The following is a 21,520-nucleotide window of genomic DNA, read 5'->3' on the forward strand; positions in this document are numbered from 1 at the left end:
AATATGTTTGTATTATCTGTGATTTCTATGGAAATTATATCAGAAAACTGTGTAGAATGCAAATTAAAAAAATTCAAAAGCTTTTCCTATTGCTTGAGTTACATCAAGAGTGTCATGGCATAAGTCCCATACTATTCCAAATGGAAAACTAATAATATGTAATACCAAAACATGGAGTGGTAGTTTGCAAAATGTTGCAACGTTTAAGATTGCAGTTTAATGATTACCTGAGAGAAGATGGGAACAGTGACAGAAAAATGGACACTCAAGGTCTATTTGGTATGTATGCTGCTGCTGTAGCTGATGAAGTCTTAAAAGCAGTCCAGCAGACCCCTACATTTAGTCACTTTCATGGCTTTCTACACAGGACGGTCAGGAGTTCAGTCCCGCCCTCAATCTTACAAAGAAAGTTTGGCACTTAAGTCCTCTCCTCCTTTAGCGTTGGTACTGACAGTTGACATTATTGGTACTGTCAGTAGGGAACACAAAAGTCAAAATCATCCCAGCAGATGAGTGATTCTCTCCACAAGAAAGTGAGCCCAGCCACACTAGAAGAGAAAGCTGCATTGTCAGTGACCATGGCATCATTCCCCAGGACAATCAACCACACAGCTGTCATCAGGACTGAGTGCATAGGAAGTAAAACATTTTAATTGTTAATTGTATTCATAATGGAGCAAAGCTTCTAAAACAATTGCATTATTTTCAACTTAGTGTTGATGTGAATATTTTCTCAAATGTTAACAATTCCACTGGCACTTTATTCCACTTAGAGCTGTCTTCTCATGCATTTTAGTGGATTGAAGCCAGCTTTCTAATCGGAAGGTTATTAAACAAAATCAAATATTTTTTCAGTAAGAGACTAGTACATCCCATCTCTGCAATTCTTCCCTTGTTTTTCTCAAAAGGCAGAAAGCTCTTTCCGTTCTCATGATAGTAAATACATGGTCCTAACTCTAGAAATGAATTTTGCTTGCAGATCCATAGCTTTCTATAATGTGGGTCTGTTGTAGTGTGAATTGCTGTTGATTTCAATTGCTGCAGCTCAGAAAAATAACTGGTTTACGAGATTTGCCTGTTGAAACAAAATGTTCATATCAAATCTTTGCCCAGGATTAAAGTTTGAAAACAAAGATAAGAAAAACCACAAGCAGCTAATTATGGGGAACAGGTATATTTCTGGAAGCCAGCCCAGAAATGTTGCATGTTATCCTAACCTTGTCCATTGTTCAGGTATTCAGCTGGAAGCTGAGATTTCCAGAAACTAATTTGTGATTGCATAGCACATACACTCTTGAAACAGCAGTGCTACCTCTGTGGATGTTTAATATTTATAGAATTTGACTCTAATGTCGTATGAACGAAAATAGCTCTAAGCCACATGTTCCCCCTCTGCTGTGCTCTGCTTGGAGGAGCAAATCTAGGTAGATGTACTCAGAACTGGCAGGGTGAGGGCAGCACCAGCTTCAAGGCAGGCTCTCAGCGTTCAAACACTACAATAACCTTTCTGTGTGAACTCTGTGTAACTGGGTCTCCACAGCAGCAGAGGTTATTTTGGTAGGACAGCATCACCAGCCCACCACCCCCCCAGCTAGGCTCCTCTCTGGACTGGATGTTCAAGCTAGTTACTGCTGTTTAAAGGGTGCAGGGAGGTGCTGTTATTGACAAACTAGCTCCAAAACACAACCAGAAAAGCATATGTATGTTTGGTAACTTGAGCAAATATGTATTAGAGGGCAGATCAAATAACATTGGCCGGCTTAGCTCTCTGATCAGTAATATAAAGCTGTCCCAGTTAACTCAAATGGGCTTTTTTTTCCTTTTCTTTAAGGTATGCAGTGAGACTAAAAACCCACTCAGGCCCCAACGCCACTCCAGAAGACAAACAGCTGGCAGCATTATGGTTAGTAGATCAAGATTTCCTCAAAAGGCTTCTTTTCTGCAGTGAGCCAGTTCTTGAAACTCAGATGCTGGACACAACCAGATAGGATTATGATATCTTTTGAAATTAAGAGGATAGTTTCTGCTCCGGGAAGGTCCAGTCCTTGTACCAGGTCTGCATTCTGTCTCTGTAAATAAGCAATTTGTACTTATTGACTGTGACAGGTCAGCTATGGTACGTCAGTATAATTAGTTCTTAAATGCCTGATGGTTTGTTGTTTTTATGAGTGATGTACTTCTGTACCAATAGCTCGGTAATTTCTTTTGTGACTGACATTTTAGGCTCAATAATCATAAATTATATTTACTTTATATGAAGGGTGATACAATGATGGTGATAATTAAGCCTTTTGGATTACCTTCTAAATTGAGATTCCTAGCTATTTATGCACACACCTTAGATTCTACAAGATGCTTGCTGATTGCTAGTAAAATACTAAAATGTCATTAAAATCAAATTTTAATTTAATATCTGTATAGCTGATACATAAAATACCTATTACATGGTTACTGATTCTCAGTAAGTGGACATTTACAATCAGCAAGTGTGGTTTTAACATCTATTAACCATCTGTTAAAAATCCAAAGTAAATGCATCTTTAGCCTCCATAAATAAGGAGCCCTAATTAATTATTTGTATAGGGGAAAAAAAAACCGAAGTATCAGAGCTGCAAATTTCTTTTAAATGCCCTTTCATTGTCACCGGTCTCACTGTGCATTTGGAAGGAACACAGAACGCACTCATGGCAATTGCTGTGAAAACGCTTGGGTGGGAAAATGCATAAATGGTTAAAATATATTAAAAAAAAAAAAAAAAGAAAGAAAGAAAGAAAAAAAGAAATAAAGCCACGTTAGGAAGGGTTGCTCAGAACTGCCAGAGCGCTTCGGTGTGAGCAGAACCACATCCAAATTCACGGAGTCGCTGCGTCTGTTCCAGCAGAAAGGTCAGGGCGAGGGAAAGCAGACGGTGCCTTCTCCGGGCGATGAATAGCGATCTTAACTCACCGCCTGCCAGCCGGCAGATGAGCTGACACTATTTGCATATGTGCTGTACCTGTGAAGGTGACAGAGGGAGAGTTACGGTTATGGTGGCAGCCCCTGGCTGCTCCCAGCGCCCGCAGCCGGAGCATCCCGGCTCGCTTCTCCTAAGGAGAGACTGTCCTCTAGCGGCTAAAGGCAGGAACCCACCGCCCGCACAGGCTGGGAAACTCTCGGCTGGGGACTGACCGTCCGCAAGTTTGCGGATGACACCAAGCTGAGCGGTGCAGTTGCCACACTTGGAAGGACGCGATGTCATCCAGAGGGACCTGGACAGACTGGAGAAGTGTGAGAACCTTATGAGGTTCAACAAGGCCAAGTGTAAGGTCCTACATCTGGATGGGGGCAATCCCCGATTTCAGTACACAATGGGGGACAATGGGATTGAGAGCAGACCGCAGAGAAGGGCTTGGGGGTGTTGATGGATGAGAAGCTCACATGAGACGACAATGTGCACTCGCTGCCCAGAAGGCCAACTGTGTCCTGGGCTGTATCAAAAGAAGCGTGGCCAGCAGGGCGAGGGAGGGTATTCTGCCCCTCTATTCCTCTCCTGTGAGACCTCATCTGGAGTATTGTGTCCAGTTCTGGAATCCTCAATGTAAGAAGGATATGGAGCTGTTGGAATGGGTCCAGAGGAGGGCTGCAAGGATGATCAGAGGCCTGGAGCACCTTCCCTACAACAACAGGCTGAGAGAGTTGGGCTTGTTCAGCCTGGAGAAGAGAAGGCTCTGAGACCTTATAGCAACCTTCTAGCACCTGAAGGGGACCTACATGAAAGCTGGAGAGGGACTATTCATAAGGGCTTGTAGTGATAGGACGAGGTGGGACGGATATAAACTGGAGACGATTTAGGCTTGATAGAAGGAAGAGTTTCTTCACCATGAGAGTGGTGAGGCACTGGCACAGGTTGCCCAAGGAAGTTGTGGATGCCCCATCCCTGAATGTGTTCAAGGCCAGGTTGGATGGAGCCTTGGGCAGCCTGATCTAGTGGGATATCCCTGCCCGTGGTAGAGGGTTTGGAATGAGATGATCTTTAAGGTCCCTTCCAACCCTAACTATTCTATGGTTCTAGGATTCTAGGACTTTTTTTTTCAAGAGCAGTTTGCAAATTCCAGTAGTTTGATGAGTTTTTAGGAAGCTCCTGGGTGCAGGGAGATGGGGAATGCTCTGTGCTTCCAAACTCAGGCCACCTCATGCTTTAGGTTGGCTCTGAGTCTAAATACAGCTTTAAAACATGAGGCATCTGCTGCCTAAGGAAAAGCAAAACAGACCAGATTTTTGCTTTGAAAGCTACGCTAATGTGGGACAATCCTCCATTGCCAATACGATCAAAAAGCTGGGTATGAAGAGGTCATGGTGAGTCTCACTTCAGAGAAGAGACTGGTGCACCTAAAGCCAATAGCGAAGGAAAGATTTTGTGTGTCTTGAATGCTGATCATCAGTTATTGTGATGTACGATTATAGTTAATAGCTATTACTCTTATTTCATTACATAGCATTAAAGGTGTGCGGAACTCTGCAGACTAACAAGAAGCACAAAGGCAGACAGTTCCAGCACAGTGCATTGATTTTTTCAGCCCATTGCTGGTTTCCTCTGGGGAACAAATCAGGCAGGTGACCTAGGAATAGCCTCCAGGCTCCAACACAACCTTCATTCTGGTTTCCTACAAAGGGGCTTGGTCAGTGAAATCTGAACCAGTCTGAGATTTCCCTGTTGCCTAGCTATCTCCAGCTTCTGGAAAAGACCACTGACCATGCACAAAATACAGAATCACAGAAACACAGAGTCGTTTAATTTAGAAGAGACCTTCAAGATCATTGAGTCCAACCCTCAACCTATCACTGCCAAGTCCACCACTAAACCATGTTTCTAAGCATCATGTCTACACATCTTATAGTACTTCCAGAGTTGGTGACTCGAACACTTCCCTGGGCAGCCTGTTCCAGTGTTTGACAACACTTTCAGTGAAGTAGTGTGTCCCAATATCCAGTCTAAACCTCCCCTGGCACAACTTGAGGCCATTTCCTCTTGTCCTGTCACTTGTTACTTGGGAGAAGAGACCAACAGCCACCTCGCTACAACCTCCTTTCGGGCAGCTGTAGAAAGCGATAAGGTCTCCCCTCAGCCTCCTCTTCTCCAGGCTAAACAACCCCAGTTCCCTCAACCGCTCCTCATATGACTTGTGCTCCAGACCCTTCACCAGCTTCATTGGTCTTCCCTGGACACACTCCAGCACCTTCTTGTTGCGAGGGCTGCAGAACTTCTTGTTGTGAGGGCCCCAAAACTGAACACAAGATTCAAGGTGTGGCCTCACCAGTGCTGAGTACAGGGGGAAAATACACCCAGGGTGGCTCTAGTTAGTTATAAAGGCTCCAGGCAGTTGTAATAAAGTCCCAGGATAAGATATCCAGAGAGGCTGCCTTTGCATTTACAACAATAATTTAAAAAAAAAAAAACCTTATGCTGGTTTCCAGGCTTGTAAAGCCCTTCTAAGTATATTTTGTTTAGTACCTCACTGGATGCATTTGTCAGTGTGATCGGTCCCATCTGAAATACCTAGTCTTGCTTATATATCAGTGGCAAAGCGTGAAGTACTGTAAACCATTGGTGATAATAACAGTAAGCAAGGTGCTGTCAGTCTTCCACTGCTTGTTAATTTGGGAAGTTAAGATAATTAATTTGGATTACCATTCAGGGGCCACACTTTTACATTTCTGTTCTGCTTTTTGTTCTAGTTACCGCTGCCTGGCCCTTCTGTACTGGAGGATGTTTCGACTCAAGAGAGACCACGCAGTCAAGTATTCAAAAGCGCTTATTGAGTATTTCAAGGTGTGTTCTTTATTACATGTCTCAAAGTCAGTGTGTCATTACAGGAAATACAGCGTCTTACTGGAACAGTAGCTGTGATGGGCTTAGTTCTTCCCTTATGAAGTCAGTGGGAGTTTTACCCCAGACTCCCATGGCAACTCCTCATCTCTAGTCAGTTCTGTTTCGTTCACAAGTGCTCCTCCTTGCAATATACACATCACATTCCTTCATGAAGGATGAGAAATTTGTTGTACTAACTAACAGCCATTTTCAGATTATTCTCAGTCAATTGTCTAGTTCTATCCAGCTTTGTTGTGAATGGGTGTTGCAGATTTTGCTCTTAAGAATTGCCTCCAGGATTACATTTCCCATCAGACTGCCTGTGAGTTGAAGACTTTGATGTAGATCAGTCCTCAGGGCTTCCACGTAGCAGCACTGGTAGGTAGGACGGTGCCATGGGATGTGCTCTTTCCCAAGGAAATGTCAAATAGCCCATGCTGACTTCTGTGGGAGTTATATGAAAGCATTGGAGGGCAACCAAACTGACTGCTATGTATTTGACACAGCACTGCTGACTTCCCCTTCCTGCTTAGCTTTGCCTACTACTGCTGCCATTTTCCACTTTCTGTCAGGTCCACGCCCTGGTTATTTTGAATAAGACAAGAAGTCATTCAAAGTATTTTTAATATATTTTATTTGACAGACAACCTTTCTCTGGAAAGTACCTCAAGAGCAAAACCTTTCAGGTGGAGCTCACTTAGCAGTCAATCCATCCAGCATTTGATCTACAAATACAAAATTACCCTTTATCTTTCTAATTAAAAATAATAATAATAGGAACATACGAGTGTTTTAAGACAAACCACTCTGAGGGACCTGAACAGCCATTTGTCTTTGAAAACAGAGCTTATCTGGGTTTGGTTTTTTGGTTTTTTTTTTGCAGAGGGAGGTACCTTGAAATAAGAAACATCCATCCTTTGACATTTTGTTAATAAAAAATTTCAAATACAAGTATGAATGCTTATGACCAGATTCTGAACACATGAAGACAGTGAAGAAAATTGACAGATCTGTTATTGTCAAACTGAAATTGAAGTCATTGTAATTGCTTCTAAAAATTTAGCAATATATAATTCAACATCTTATGTTTCTCTAACAATGACTTGATTTCAGGGGAAAGAAATATGTGCCTACTAGAGTACTTTATTTTTCTTTACCAGTTCAGAGAGTACCTACATTAAGAAAAGGATGGTCAGGCTCTCAACCATGTAAAATGTCTCCTACTACCAGACAGAAACTGTTTCACAGGAAACACAAAATGGACTTATCCTCTGCTACAGCCAAGATGAGCTTGTTTTTTTGCAGAGTGCCTGCTGATATAATGATAGCATAGTTTCACATTAGAAAGTATTCTCACCTTTGAAAGTAAAAATGGAAAAAAAAATCCATTTGCTATAATTTTCAATGGAAAACAAGCCAATTCTCCACTCATTTCATATTTGGGATCTAAAAGCTTTCAACACCAAGTGACATGAAATGCTGACTGCATTAAGAACTTCCACATATATTATCAATCAAAGAAAGATTTTAAACCTTGTCACACACATTTGCAGGGAAAATTTGGCACACTTTTCTTTTAGAAAAGAAAAAATGATTATTTAAACATCTTTTTAAGTGTTTTACTTCCGTTGTAAAAAAAATTTATGCAGCAGAGTACTAAAAAGAAGCCACAGATATTCAGGGGCCAGACATATTTTGAGAGCATAGAGAAACCGGTAGAATGAGTAGCAGCAAGCAAAGTGGGATAAGAGATGGTCCCTCATAAGATTACACTCCCTTTAGAATCCTTACCCCCACCTTTCTGGTGCAGAACTGAGGGGAGACTGGAGTAATATACCTAAAGCATGAGAAGAAATGGTTTGTGAAGTTGTACGGTAAGGCAGAGGCTGGTTAAATTTACAGCGCAAGTATCCTTGACTCCATTTTGATATTCATGTTTTCCTGCCTCCAACTCTAAGTAAATAATATGTACTCAGTTTCCATTACAGTATAAGGATGAAGGCCAGTAATTCTGAGACAGATCAAAAATAAAAGAAAAAAAAAAGGAACTATTCTGTAAGATAAGTAAATGCCAAGGATTCCCAGGTTGGTTTTATTTAGGATGGTAAATAAGAATTAATAAGAACTTTCCATTTTTTACCTTTCACACCTTAGCCCTTCCTGCTGAAAAAATAAGAAATCCCATTAAAGGAAGATTCCCCCCAGGACACTTACATCATAGAATCACAGAATGGTTTGGCTTGGAAAGGACCTTAGAGATCATGCAGTTCCAGCCCCCCTGCTGCCCTGGGCAGGGACACCTTCCACCAGATCAGGTTGCTCAAAGCCTCATCCAGCCTGGCCTTGAATACCTCCAGGGACGGGGCTTCCATGATTTCTCTGGGCAACGCGTTCCTGCGCCTCACAGGAAAGGAAAAAAATTCCTTTCTAATATCTAATCTAAAACTCCCTTCTTTCAACTTAAAAACCATTCCCCCTCATCCTATCACTGCACTCCCTGATAAAAAGTCTCTCCCCAGCTTTCGTGCAGCCTCCTTTAAGTACTGGAAGGCTGCTATAAGGTCCCCCCAGAGCCTTCTCTTCTATAGGCTTAAGTCCGAAGCTTATTTTTCATACCATTTACCTGGGATGCAGAAGGCCCAATGTCCAAATGCAGGAAGACTGCCAGAGTATACACAGCACTGATGATCACTGCTAAAAAGCAGTCAGTGTTGTGAATGCATGAAAGATGTGGGAAAGCAAGAGGCAGTTCAGAGGACACATCAAAACTGAGAAAGCAAACTTTTATGAAGACAGGCTCAGGAGATGTGTCCTGAGCAGTACAGGTTAAGAGAGGATAGGATCATTGTGTTTGTAGGAACAGACCTAATAATTCCAGGTGTCAGACAGTTTTGCTGGCACTGGACCAGCAAAATCCAAAAGCTAGCACTGAAGTTAAGAAAATTCAGTCCTGAAACTCTGAAACAGGATCTATTTTCCTAACTGTGAAGCTGGGTAAATTTTGGACACAAGACTCAGGAGAACAAGGAGGACAAATAGTGTCATAGGATTTCTGTATGAGTAGTTGTCCTTCTTAAAGCCAAGTAAAATAAAATAAAATAAAATAATTTTTAAAGTTATTTAGTTTCTGAAAACAATTCCATTGTTGGTGGAAAAGGGAAATTGCAGATTGTGTGTTCTGGGGAGTTACTCCTGACCTTGAAATCCGTGAAGCTCTGAAGCCCCTTGTTTGCCATTTTTCCTTCCTAAGCCATGGGAGACTAAGGATTTTGTACTGCTGTTAACACTTATAGCACCTGCAGCTTACAATGCCTGCAGCCCTGCATTTAAACAATATCAATAAACAGATGCTGAGCTGCAGGACTTTACTTGGTGTCTCATGGTTGTGAAGAAGGGAGGGTTCTCCAGCACACAGTTATCTGGATGTAAGGATTCAGGAGAGGGTGCAATGAAGTCACTTTGAAGAGCTAAAATCACAGAATCGTAGAATGGTCGGAGTTGGAAGGGACTTCTGGAGATCATTTAGTGCAATCCCCCTGCTAAAGCAGGTTCACCTACAGCAGGTTGCACAGGAATGTGTCCAGGAAGGTCTTCAATAACTCCAGAGGAGAGTCTGCACCAACTAGCCGATGCTGAATATAAGGCTGCAGATGGGATGGTCCACAAAAGTTTGTTTCTTAGACTTCTGTTTCTTACGTCCTTCTTTCTCTCAGGCCTAGGATTAAATCAGTCACTACATTTGGGACGGGGGAGGAGTTTTTCCACAGGCCAAGTGGGTCAGAATCCTGCCAGTAAATTCCCACCAGCTCTTGTAGATCAACTACTAGAATAATTTTAGCTTTTCAGTTTCCGTTATTGTGGACAGTTGAATTTCTCCTGCTCTGTAAATGCAGTACAAGTACAGGGTAGTCTCTCCTCAAGCAATAAAATTCATTACTGTAAGCACAGTATACGAGTAAGAGTCTTAATGACCGTAGGTATACAAGAGATCATATTAAATGATGGACTATCCCCTTCTGGGGAACCCTTCAGGTAGAAAAATCAGCAGTCAACAAGGTCAGCCTCTGGCTCTGTGAATGCTGCCGTATTCAGATCAAGAGGAAGAGACTCGAGAGGAGCAATCAAGAGAGCCTGGTGGCTGAAATACCCACCTGAGCCGAGGGAGCCTGAGATTCACACCCCCATGGTCAACCAGGTCAGCCCCCATCCCAGGGTGTTTAATAGACTATGATTTAAGTCTGTGCTGCAGCACTGCTTCATCACAACACCAAACTAGGCTGAGTGGGTTTATTACATCATGAGACCTGAATACTTCTATCTGCACAATTTTTTCTTTATGTTTTTTTTTAATTTTATACTGTTTAATGTTCTTCATTTCATCATCTCATATAAATTACATGCATTGTGATTAATTTTTCCCTTTACAGAATTCGTCAAAAGCTGCCCAGAACCCATCTCCTTGGGGTGCCAGTGGAAAGTAAGTCATACAGAAATTTACCTCAGATCGGCAGTCAGAAACTATGTTTTGATAACTTCAGTATGTTCTGATACTCTCATTTTTTAAATCCTGATGTCTTTTAAGTAACTGTATTAACATCTGTTTCCAGGAGCACAGGAACTCCATCACCCATGTCCCCTAGCCCTTCTCCAGTCAGCTCTGTAGGATCCCAGGGGAGCACAGGGGCCCCTTCCCCATCTCCTATCATCAGCATCCCGCAGCGCATTCATCAGATGGCTGCCAACCACGTCAGCATCACCAACAGCATCCTGCACAGCTATGACTACTGGGAGATGGCTGACAACCTGGCCAAGGAAAACAGAGGTGAGTGAGTCGAGGCTATGGACTATTCTCGAAGACTGTCACATGATTTTGATTAGGAAAATAACTATTTGGATAGGAATCCTGTATGTCAGGTAGGATTGCAGAGGAAATTTTTTCTTCAGTCTGCTCCTAGTCTGTTCAAAACTGACCCTAAAATGCAATTTTGATAGCGCTCTCACTCAGAAGCACCTAATTTTTTTTCTTTATTTGGCTGGTCAGGACTGGTAACTGACAGGTCACAGATGTAGTTGTGGGTAGCATTCAGTGCTATTTGTGTCATTCTGGAGAGAAAGACCTGTGGAAGGCAAGACAGCTTCCTGCCTCCCAAAGTCACGGAGCTGGATGGGATGCATTTAGCCAGATCATGTAAAAAACCAGGAGCACGCTTCCTTCTGCAGAAGGAATGAACAGCTCCTAGCCCTCCTTTCCGTCCATCTGAGCAGACACAGATTGGAATGTAGTGCCTTGCTCCGTCTTGGGAGCAAACTTCTCTCACCTGAACTGGTTTCCATGAGCAAGTGCCTCAGCATCTGACTTGATGATACAGTATTCTTTGGTTTTCGGGCTAATTGATGTATTCAAAGCAGGTGCATAGGCAGGATTTAAATAAAAATGAGGACACCTAAGTGTAGGTGTGTATATATAAGCTGGAAGTCTAATCTCTCATTGCAGCTGATGGAGCTTTTCTCAGTACAAACAGCAGGATTCAGAGAGCTGTTCAGTTCACCCCATAGGGGAGACAGAGGTACAATTCAGTTGCCTAACCGTAGCTGCCAAATGCTGTTTGAGATATACTTACCTACACTGTGTTGACCTACACCGCCACTTGAGGAGTCTCTTATGCATCCTGTGTTATAATAGAACTGCCAATCAAGTCTGTATGTATCAACTGCCTGAAAGCATCTCAAATGTGCACTTCATGCCTCTCAGTGTGCAACTGGATTAAGTCCATAGTGGCTAGTTAGCCTAATCACTCTTTATGCTGGGTTGACCATGTTATACAGGCCTCTATTTCTCTGTCATTGTAGCTTAAACATCTAGCATATATATAGATAGACATTTGTGTGCAGACTTTTTGATTTAGTTGTCCTTAATCTCAAAATAAATCTTGCCCAGCATCTGTTTGCTTTGTCAAGACTCAATGGAAATTAATGAAAAGCAAAGCCGAAGAACTCACTGTTTTGTACTTTAAAAAGAAAATTGTTGTGCATCAGCCTGTAACATCATGAACCACAGGGCTTTAAAATTAATCGCACCCAGCACTAAACTTTCATTCCCATGAAATGTTCAGCCTGCCTCAATTTGCAAGAGAATAAAATCTATTAAAGGGTGACAAGTAGCAAATACAACTTCACTTTTCTGATGCTGAATCTTTTTTTCCCCTGTAGATTTTTTTAATGACCTGGATGCATTGATGGGACCTATCACCTTGCACAGCAGTATGGAGCATTTAGTTCAGTACACTCAACAAGGACTTCACTGGGTGAGGAATAGCGCTCACTTGTCATAATGACTGTGTGCCATTCACGAGGACAGTATATCTTTCATGGATAATTCAGTTATTCTGGACACTGTGCTACAGAAATTGTCAACCACAGCATTGATCCAAACAAAGGTGAATATTTCTTCAATATTGAGCAAACTTTTTCTGAGTGTAGACATGTATGTGTGCATATGTACAACACACAATGATTGTCTCTTCAGAATTAATTGTCTGTACCACTCTCCAAACATTTTCATACACTAGAAATACTAGAAAGAACTGATCTTAATGCACAAAACATACCCTTTCTATTCTTGTGCTGAAAAACTCAGAAACAAAAATCTCATGGGTTGATTGAACCAAATGCAATAAGCACAGATCCCTATTTGGGAAAGCTCTCAAGAGATTCTTAACTTTAAGCTTGTACTGAAATCCAATAGAATTCAGCAGAGCGTAAGCGCATACACAAGGGCTTTCCTGAACTGGAATGACTGAGGGCAAATCATAGACATGGAGAACTTTTACTGCGAGTATGGACACATCACAGAAGTTTCTATATTTATGTGCCATCTCTCTGTTACTTCCCCAGTGGGACACGCAGAGGAGTTGTGTACTCCACATTAAGTTGGAGAAAGACAACATTCCTTCATGTGCAATACGTTTCAACAAACTGCATGCATTTCTTTCTCTCCTGTCTTTTTAAGTAACTTTACCTCTTGTTCAGCTCCTCACCAACAGTATAACCTACAGTATCAAGCAAAAGGCCTGAAAACAGATATGCTGATAAGCAAGAACTTAAAAGAGATGGTGGAAATTTGCATTCTGTTACTGACAGAAAACCAATAAATGAAAAAATGTGGCAAACCATAATCCAGTTAGTAACGAAAACGTGTACATTTCAGCTGCAGACACACTGAGAGACAGTGAGATGTCTATAACAGTTGTTGGTTTTGCATGGGAAGTCTTCATCCCACAGATTTTGACTTTCATGTCTTTTTCGTCTTGCAGAAGCTTGCAGCACTTTTTTCTGGGCTGTATAGGAGCATTACATGCAATTTCCTTTATCTGGGAAGCCGAGTTTGCTGCTCATCAGGCTAAGAACTGTTTCCTATCATAATCCTCTCACTCTTCATGCATAATCCTCAACTAGGCTTTAACATATCTTGATTTGGGATGTTTTTGGTTCCTGTTGACAGGCTGTGTTTTTCATGCCAGAAGAATTAGTCCCACAATAATTGAAGTTTAATTTGGATTAGCTGAGGTCAAAGCCAGTTCATATCAACTGCATTTCCATTCAATGCCATTTTGTTCATTTTCACACATTTAGTTTTCTTTTTTGGTATTGGAAATATTTTTTTTTGCAATCAGATTTGCCGCCTTTACTCAAGTCAGCAGCTCTGGCAATGTTCAATGGGCTGTTCTAATCTGAGTCACTGGTTGGACCCTTTAGTTGTTTTCTAATCTAATTTTCTTATATATTAAGGAAATGTGCATTCAAAAGATTCTTTCAATACAAGATACAAATACAAGTGGCCACTGGTATCTATGGTTGATTGATTGGTCCTTGCTGCCTTTTTTTTTCCTCTCCCATTTTTTAAGAGCTGTATTTTGAAGAAAAGATACCAAACAATGTGACATGTTTTCTCAGTAAAACATCTTTGGTAACACAGGCTGTGTGTATACTGTGGTAAAAAGCAGGCTTGAGAGCTCACTGAGTCCCACGAACCTGCATTGTTTTGTCGTGGCTGCTTACTGTAACTCCAGCTACAGCTCAGACTCGGAGCATTCAGCCTGTTCTATGAAGCAGCTCAGCAGGATAGGTACCGAGGGACTGCTCAGCCCTGAACCATCCTGGGCCAATATTTATGTGCCCATCGATGCTCGGATACTTCCCCTCAAGAGAAGTCCTGAGCTCAGGCTGCAGTCACCTCTTAGCAAGGATTTGAGTGTTATTGTGTGGCTGGCCTTAAGAGTGAGCACGGACCTGCTTTTATGTGACAAAATCCACATCTTCTGAGTCCTCCTATCATTCTTAACTCTGGCTGTTACCCATCCCAGAAGGAACAGAATTTGTTTGGTCACAAGTATCGTGGAGAACTCAATTGGTGCCTTTCTGTTTATCACTTGCCTGATCTCCAGCTGTGAAAGTCTGTCATGATTTACTAGGCTAGTAGCAATGGATTCTGTCAGCTGCTTCAATACCATATGAAGGTACTGTGGGATTTCTCCTTAGATCAGGAAAGTGAAATTCTGATTAGATTAACTTCTGTTTTCTTTGACGGTGCCTATGATGTTTATCTTCAGATACATTTGGAGGGTTGGGAGCCCTTACTGCTATTTAACATTGAGAAATTTTAGAAGTGACATATATTACTTGCCTTAAATGGAGTTTAGTTTTATTGCATATGTGGCATTTGAGTTTCAAGTATGGAACTTTGAAGCATGTTTATTTTACTAAGATCAGAATATTTTTCTTAATCACGATGAACTCTTTGTATGGATGTAATATGTCAAGAAACTTCAAAGAAATGCAAGAATTAATGCTGTCCTGTTGTAACATTTCCAAGTACTAAGGATCTCTTGTAGATGACTGTCCTTTCTTGTAAATTGTTCTTATATTGGATTATTCAAGCTAAAATACCCATTGCTTCCATGCAAAAACACACTGGTTTTTAGTTTTTGTGCTGGCATCGTCTGTGTCGTCTGATGGGCACACTGAGCCTTAACTTCTAGTGATGTAAGAGGATGAAATAGCAGCCATTTCAACCAGCAAGACATATAAATGGATTAGAGGTTTTGGCCTTCTCTCCATGGAGTTTCTTGCAGCTACACTACTTTGGTGAGGTTATTTAGAATAGAATACTCTTCTGTGCAGATTATTTGCTGTATATGGTTGCTGCTGTTTAGATGACTGAATGTGGCATTGTGACAGCAAATACTTCATTTCTTCTACTTAGGGCCTGGTCTGGAAAAATGTATGTGGTCTGGTCCAATTAAGCATAGGTTCTACATTAAGAACCTGAAGAGTCTTAGGCACCTCATCATGAGTTGAAGGTGCTTTGTGTGTTCTGGTGGGACCGGCAGAGACTGCTTTTCTTTGGGGTTCCATGAAAGGCAATTACTTGTGGAAATATGTTGTAAAAGTCTAGGAACAGGCAGGCTTCTTTATGACATAGCAATGTTCAGGATTGTTTTGTGAAAGTAAGAAGTCATTCTATATAAATCCAGAAGGATTATGACTGGAGGGAGAGGTTTGCTTACAAGCAGAAGCTTGTGAATCAGTTAGGGTTGGTAAAGCAATGGGAATGCATTCAAAGGAACCATGTATTGCAGGTGGATGCAACAAATGCAGAACAGCCTATAGGATACTCACAGACAGCAAGATCACATAGAACCCTTGGCCTCAATCCTTTAGATTATTCTGTGGTGACATGAATAACAGATAAGAACAAAAGCATATGCAGAGGTCCAAGCGTGGCCAAAATGCAAGCGTAGTCCTCCCTGTCATATGGCAAGATACCCTAAACCCCTTGTTCGCCCATTTCTTTTATCCAAATATCACAGGGCTCCAAAGGAAGAGATGAGAGTGAACAGAGGACCTTAGGTAAAGGAGGTTAAGATCAAGCCCTAAGTGTAGATATAGACATGTATGTATATACTGTAAATCTAAATAGTAATAAAAGTCACTCAGCATGAAGGATATTACTAGTGCCTACCATTGATCATCAAGTACTCATCAGTGAGCAGCCATATCACCTCAGAAGTGCAGTAACTGTTATCAAAATAATTTGCGCAGCTAATTAATTTATAAGAATGCACCTTTGGGACTGTGCCATAGTATCTCTTTTATAATACAAACATTCAACCATTTTTCATGGCTACTGATTCAAATCTACATCACTGAAATGTCAGGATGCCTTTTTTTCCCTAGATGAGGACATATACTTAGACCTGGCTGATCTGTGCTTAGTTTATCTACCCAAGAGACTTCAGTAGTCACCAGCCTTAACACATGTACAGTATATACTATTTACTGACTTAGTTGTAGGTTTTAATCCAAGTGAAATTGGAATTTGTGAAATGACTTGGATTAAGGGCATCTGCCTCAGATATCCTGCAGATGTGACATTAAAAGATTCATGATTTTAAGCAGGAAAAGGTTGAATTTTGTGTAAATAACAGTGGATGAGTTCCTTGATCTTTTCACAGGGAGATTTTTTTTAAATGAAAAGATTGTCAAAGCAATAGGGTTTTTTAACTCTCCTAAATTTCCTGGAGGGTCAAGGGTTCATGGTCAAAGCTAAATTAAGAACATCTCCTTCTGCAATATGCCTTGCTTTTACATAATCCTCTTAATGCTTAATATGTCAGAAAGAAATGTTTCTTCTTCATGGTGATAGCAACGTTTCCCTCCTCCATTCAGGGAGAATCCTCAAACTGAAGAACAAAATCTCCTGGCACAGTAGAAATACAAACAATGCCTGAAGAATATGGACTTGTTAAGATAACAATAGAAGTTTGGCTGGTGTAGACCTAACATGCCTCTCATTTGTGTATCTTTTTGTTAGCATTTACATCATATACTTGAACTCATTGTGTCTGAAACTAGAAAATTAGTCTGATTTTCATGTCTTAAAAAGGCCTGGTAGGTCTGATCACTATCATAATTATAATTAGCTTATGTGCTGTGCACCGAGGGCTGGGAAAGCATGTAACTGTAGATAAATTTGTCAGACTGCATTGAGAAAAGCATTTAGATGATCTTATGTCTAGTCTGTCTCAAAAACTGGAGTACAATGTCTCTCACCCAGTGTTGTTAGCCTGAAAATTTGGCTGCTTCAATGTCATCATAAAGCTGCCGTTTAGCTTTACAAGGCCAAGACCCATTTCCAGTGTTACTGTTTGCCATGCTGAAAATTGTTCTTACAGCTAATTAACAAGCTGGGAAAGACACTTTAGGCCCTGTTTGTGCTTACCTTACTAAAGATGCATAGGGGAAAACATTAAGATTTGGAGCATCCAAGGCTCCATCATTCTTTCAAAGGACTACGGTTTTCTTCTGTGGGATGAGTGGCATTCAGGCAGGGCTCTTTCTTCAAGTAACTGCTCTGCCCCCACCTGCTGTCTGGCTCAATTGCTGTTGGTAGTCCACAAGGATGCCTGCACTTTCAGAGGTGTTTTCTGCTTTGGCAGCCCAAGCTGTCTTTTAAATGGGATGCCGGAGCATGAAACAAGTAACCCACAGGTTGCATAAAGGGCTTTGTTTTCCCCAACAAAACCAGAAGCAAATTCAGCAAGGCTCCCTCTCCTTTCTGGCCTGTGTAGCTTGAATTGCACATGCTGTGGCTTGAATTCCAGCCTCATCCCTGCTTCCCTTGAAGGACTTCAGAGGGTCCAAGAAAGATAAGAGAATGACAAAAAAATAGGGATTTCCCCTGTCCCAAGGCACATATTCCTTTTTGGGAGTGAATCATGGATCATAAGGCATTCAGGTCTCATGTTTCTCATATGTACTAACACAGGGATATTTAACACTTATCTGCCTCATAGGGCTTTATGAGAATTAATTAATGTTTTCAAATCACTTTGTATCCTCAGAAGGAAAGTGTTGTAGAAGAGCTATTGAAAGAACTGCTAAGTACACTGGATGAATTTCACCCCTGAGTCCAGAGCTACAAGACCCGCAAAATCCTTAAATACCATCTAAGCTCTCAATGTAAGCACCAGAGTACATAAAACTTGTGCTTAGCGCTGAGGGGAGTCACAGCCTACGTGAAATTGCCATTCCCAGAGTGTCTATAACATTGATCCTGATAAGAGAGCGAGAATCACAACAGTACATAATGGGACAGACTGCACAGGTTAACCAAGTGCTGTGTAGCCATCCTGCAAATTTCAAATCATTTTAGGTCTTTGAACCACTTTGTAATTCTGTGAGAGAAATTTGCCTCCTCAGTTGTACCAAGAGTGTTTCTCATAACAGCCTCAGAATTATTCAAATCATTTGTTACTCCAAGTCCAGCTTCAAATAACTTGAAGTCAATGGATATTTTCTTTTAGAGTTGTTCACTGCAGAGACCACTGGTAGCTTCATGAGAAAGTAACAAAATGTCTCTCTCATAACAATGTGTCTGCTTCTGCTGCACATTTCCAGTAACTGAACTGGAAGAGATATGATGAGAGTGCAGTGTTCAGGCATTTACCTTCCCAAATCACACCAGCATTAGCCACCACCCTAGGTTCAAAGTCCCAGCTCTGTTCTGATGCATTTCCTCCTGAAGTAATCATTAGAACACCAAGAACTGAACACCAGTCACCTCAACAAAACACTTCTATTGTTGTTCGTGTTAGTCGAGCAATACTGATGCATCCTTCCCTCCTTAGCACTAGTAATCCTTTTCTCCTCCACTTGGCATTCTTAGATACGGAATTCACACCCTGTCAACAGACATGAAAGGAAACACTTCCTGAGGGAACAAGCTAGACATAGATAACATTTACCGAGGAGGGACTCTTCTTAGTCTTCTTCAGAAAATATTTGTATTGAAAAATATATTTTCATTTGCAGTTCAGATTTGTCATAAAATCACAGAATTGTTTTGGTTGGAAGGGACTTTAAAATCATCTAGTCCAACCCCTCCATGGGCAGGGACATCTTTCATGAGACCAGGTTGCTCAAAGGCCCGTCCAATCTAACTTCAAACACTTTCAGGGAGGGGACATCCACAGCTTCTGTGGGCAACTTGTTCCAGTATCTCACTGCAAAAAATATCTTCTTTATGTCCAATCTAAATCTAGCCTGTTTCAGTTGAAAACTATTGTCCCTTGTCCTGTCACTACAAGGAGAGTAGTGTCCTTGTAGTGTCTTTCTTATAAGTCCCTTTCAAGCTGAAAGGCTGAAATAAGGTCTCCCTGTAGCCTTCTCTTCTCCAGGCTGAAGAATTTCAACCATCTCAGCACTTCTTCATAGGAGAGCTGTTCCAGCCCCCTGACCATTTCTGTGGCCCTCCTCTGGACCATACAATAGGTCCATGTCTTTCTTTTGCTGGGGACATCAAAGCTGGACACAGGACTCCAGGTGAGGTCTCATGAGAACAGAGTAGATGAGAAGATTCAACCTGCTGGCCATACATTAGGATGTGGTTGGCTTTCTGGACTGCAAGCACATATTGCCAGCTCATATCCAGCTTTTTACACACCAGTACACTCAGGTCCTTCTCCACAGGGTTGCTTTCTATCCATTCATCCCCCAGCCTGTATTGATACTGGGTGTTGCCCCAACCCAGATGCAGGACCCTGCACTTGGGCTAGTTGAACTTCATGAGGTTCACACAGGCCCACTTCTCAAGCCTTTCAAGGTGTCTCTGGATGGCAAGGTCTCTTTGGTGGTCTGCCATCACCCGTAACAAATAAATCTGTCTTCTATTTGCAAAAGGTGCTCCATGCAAGCATAGAGACTTCTGGCTTTCCCCAGCAAGTAACACGTGATCAATACATGAATTATCTTTTTTATATCCTTGCCTTCCTGGTCCCACAGTTGGCTCTCCCTGCAGCTCTAGACGTTTTCTTCCCCAGCCCCATCTCCCAGCCGAGGCTTGTGACGTACAGGACAAGGCAGAATTGACTTTACTGACAGATGAAAATACAAAGGACAGTGCAGAGCTGCTCAGGAACTTTCTGCTCTCTTCTCGTTCCTGCATCACCTGTGGGACTGGTGCCCACCTTCTCCCATTATTCCTAGCTAGAAACTTCAGTTTCCTCCTGAGGAAAAGACAGTAAGTGCTGATGCCTCCATGCATAATTTCTGTTCAGCTCTTCTCTGTGTTGCAAGGCAAATGGGAGAGACCAGTAATCTGGGAACCAAAAGCCCTTACTGCTGGTGACTGAAATATCCGTGTGAAATAGTGATGTAGCTGGTGGGGTTACAGCAGTGACTCCTGTCCCAGCTTCATTGCCTGACTGTGTTGCTGATCTGCTTGAATGAGCATTGTCTCTTTATGGCCCTGCAATAGAGTCAGTAGGATCTGGTGATCCTACGCTCATGCAAGGACCATTTTTAGGCCATTGAGGACATGCAATCAGCTTGTAACAATTCATTGGGCTTAAATAGCAAAGTGGGATAAGTGACAAAAAAGGTCCTGATTTAAACACGGAAGTTGGGATTCACCTCATCTTGTACTGAAGGTCTAAACTAAGCATGATGAACCACATTGTAGAAGTGCTTGTTTCTATCCACTGGCTACAAATGGTATTTAGATGATGAGCTCAGATATAGAGGTGATATAAATCCCACCTCGGGTTTACAACCATATCTGTTGCTAATGAGAGTGCCTGCTGAAACTGGTAAATATCTTAGAATGTGCTGAAATAGGATGAGGCTGAGATCACGTTGGGAGGGAGCAGATATGCAGAAAAATAGATATGTGGTAAATACATTTATTTATTAGATGTTTAAAGCATATGTTTTAGACTTGGACTATCCCTTGCCCACTGTCTAACTCAATGCAGCCAGACCCAAAGAAGGTAGTAGACTCAAAGATTGAACGTGCCCCTTTCTTCTATTAAGATTAGTGAAATACCAGGAAAATATATTTTACAGTTTAGTAAACACTCAAAGACACTGTTTCTCCATATGTATTCTGGAAGTAAAGCTGGCTTCCTTTAAACAGAAGAAACATTTTTTCTGTAGATGGTGAAAGAGATGAGATTGGCCATGAAACCACATGAAGCCAATATTACTCTTTTTTATGGAAATTCAAATTTATTCAAGTTCAACAGCATTTTTCAATTCATTATGTGAAAAAGGCAATTTTTCACATGATGAACAGCCTGTAGGCCACCCAGGACCACCTAAAGCTTGTGGCCTGCCTGCAGACCAGCAGTCCCATAGCAGCTCCTAGAGTTGTCCAGGAAGCATTCCTTGCTGCTGGTGGCGGCAGAAAGAGCAGTGTTGTGTTGAGAGCTTCAGAGCAGCCAGGTTAAAGTGTGTTTGCAGTGCTGTAGGTGGGCTGTTGCTTTCCACAGACAGCAAGAGGAGAGGCAGAAGCCAAAGCAGAGGAGCTGGGCATCATGAGAGTTGCTTTCTGGGCAGCCCGAGGCTAACCCCTGGTCATCCTACACAGGGACATTGCTCCGTGTTGACTATGGCAGATGGAGACGATGACTGATGTAACAAATCATGGCTGCACACACACACACACTTCACTTATTGCAACTCCCTGCCTTCCTGGGCATATTATTAAAGGAAACCTGGGCTGCAGTGGTGTCCACTGCTCATGGCAATGTTGTGGTAGGCATTCTACAGAGCCTTTCTTCCATGGAGTTGCCACTATGCAGCACCTAAAACCAAACAATGCTGCAGGTGGGT

General features: G+C 41.8%; 1 protein-coding gene across 3 annotated transcripts in view; it reads left to right on the top strand.

The window, feature by feature from the left end:
• The window catches only part of AFF3 (ALF transcription elongation factor 3), a 328,608-nt gene extending 308,793 nt beyond the window's left edge, over positions 1–19,815 (top strand). For all 3 annotated transcript variants that reach the window (XM_054087687.1, XM_054087694.1, XM_054087700.1), the window contains exons 17-21: positions 1,832–1,903; positions 5,716–5,809; positions 10,276–10,325; positions 10,456–10,670; positions 12,059–19,815. In XM_054087687.1, coding sequence (XP_053943662.1) covers positions 1,832–1,903; positions 5,716–5,809; positions 10,276–10,325; positions 10,456–10,670; positions 12,059–12,180 — 553 coding nt within the window. In that variant the 3' untranslated portion in view covers positions 12,181–19,815. The remainder of the gene's footprint in view (positions 1–1,831; positions 1,904–5,715; positions 5,810–10,275; positions 10,326–10,455; positions 10,671–12,058) is intronic.
• The last annotated feature ends 1,705 nt before the right edge of the window (positions 19,816–21,520 follow it).

Source organism: Cuculus canorus, chromosome 1, assembly GCF_017976375.1.
Source record: "Cuculus canorus isolate bCucCan1 chromosome 1, bCucCan1.pri, whole genome shotgun sequence".
In the NCBI taxonomy this organism is placed as follows: Eukaryota; Metazoa; Chordata; class Aves; order Cuculiformes; family Cuculidae; genus Cuculus; species Cuculus canorus.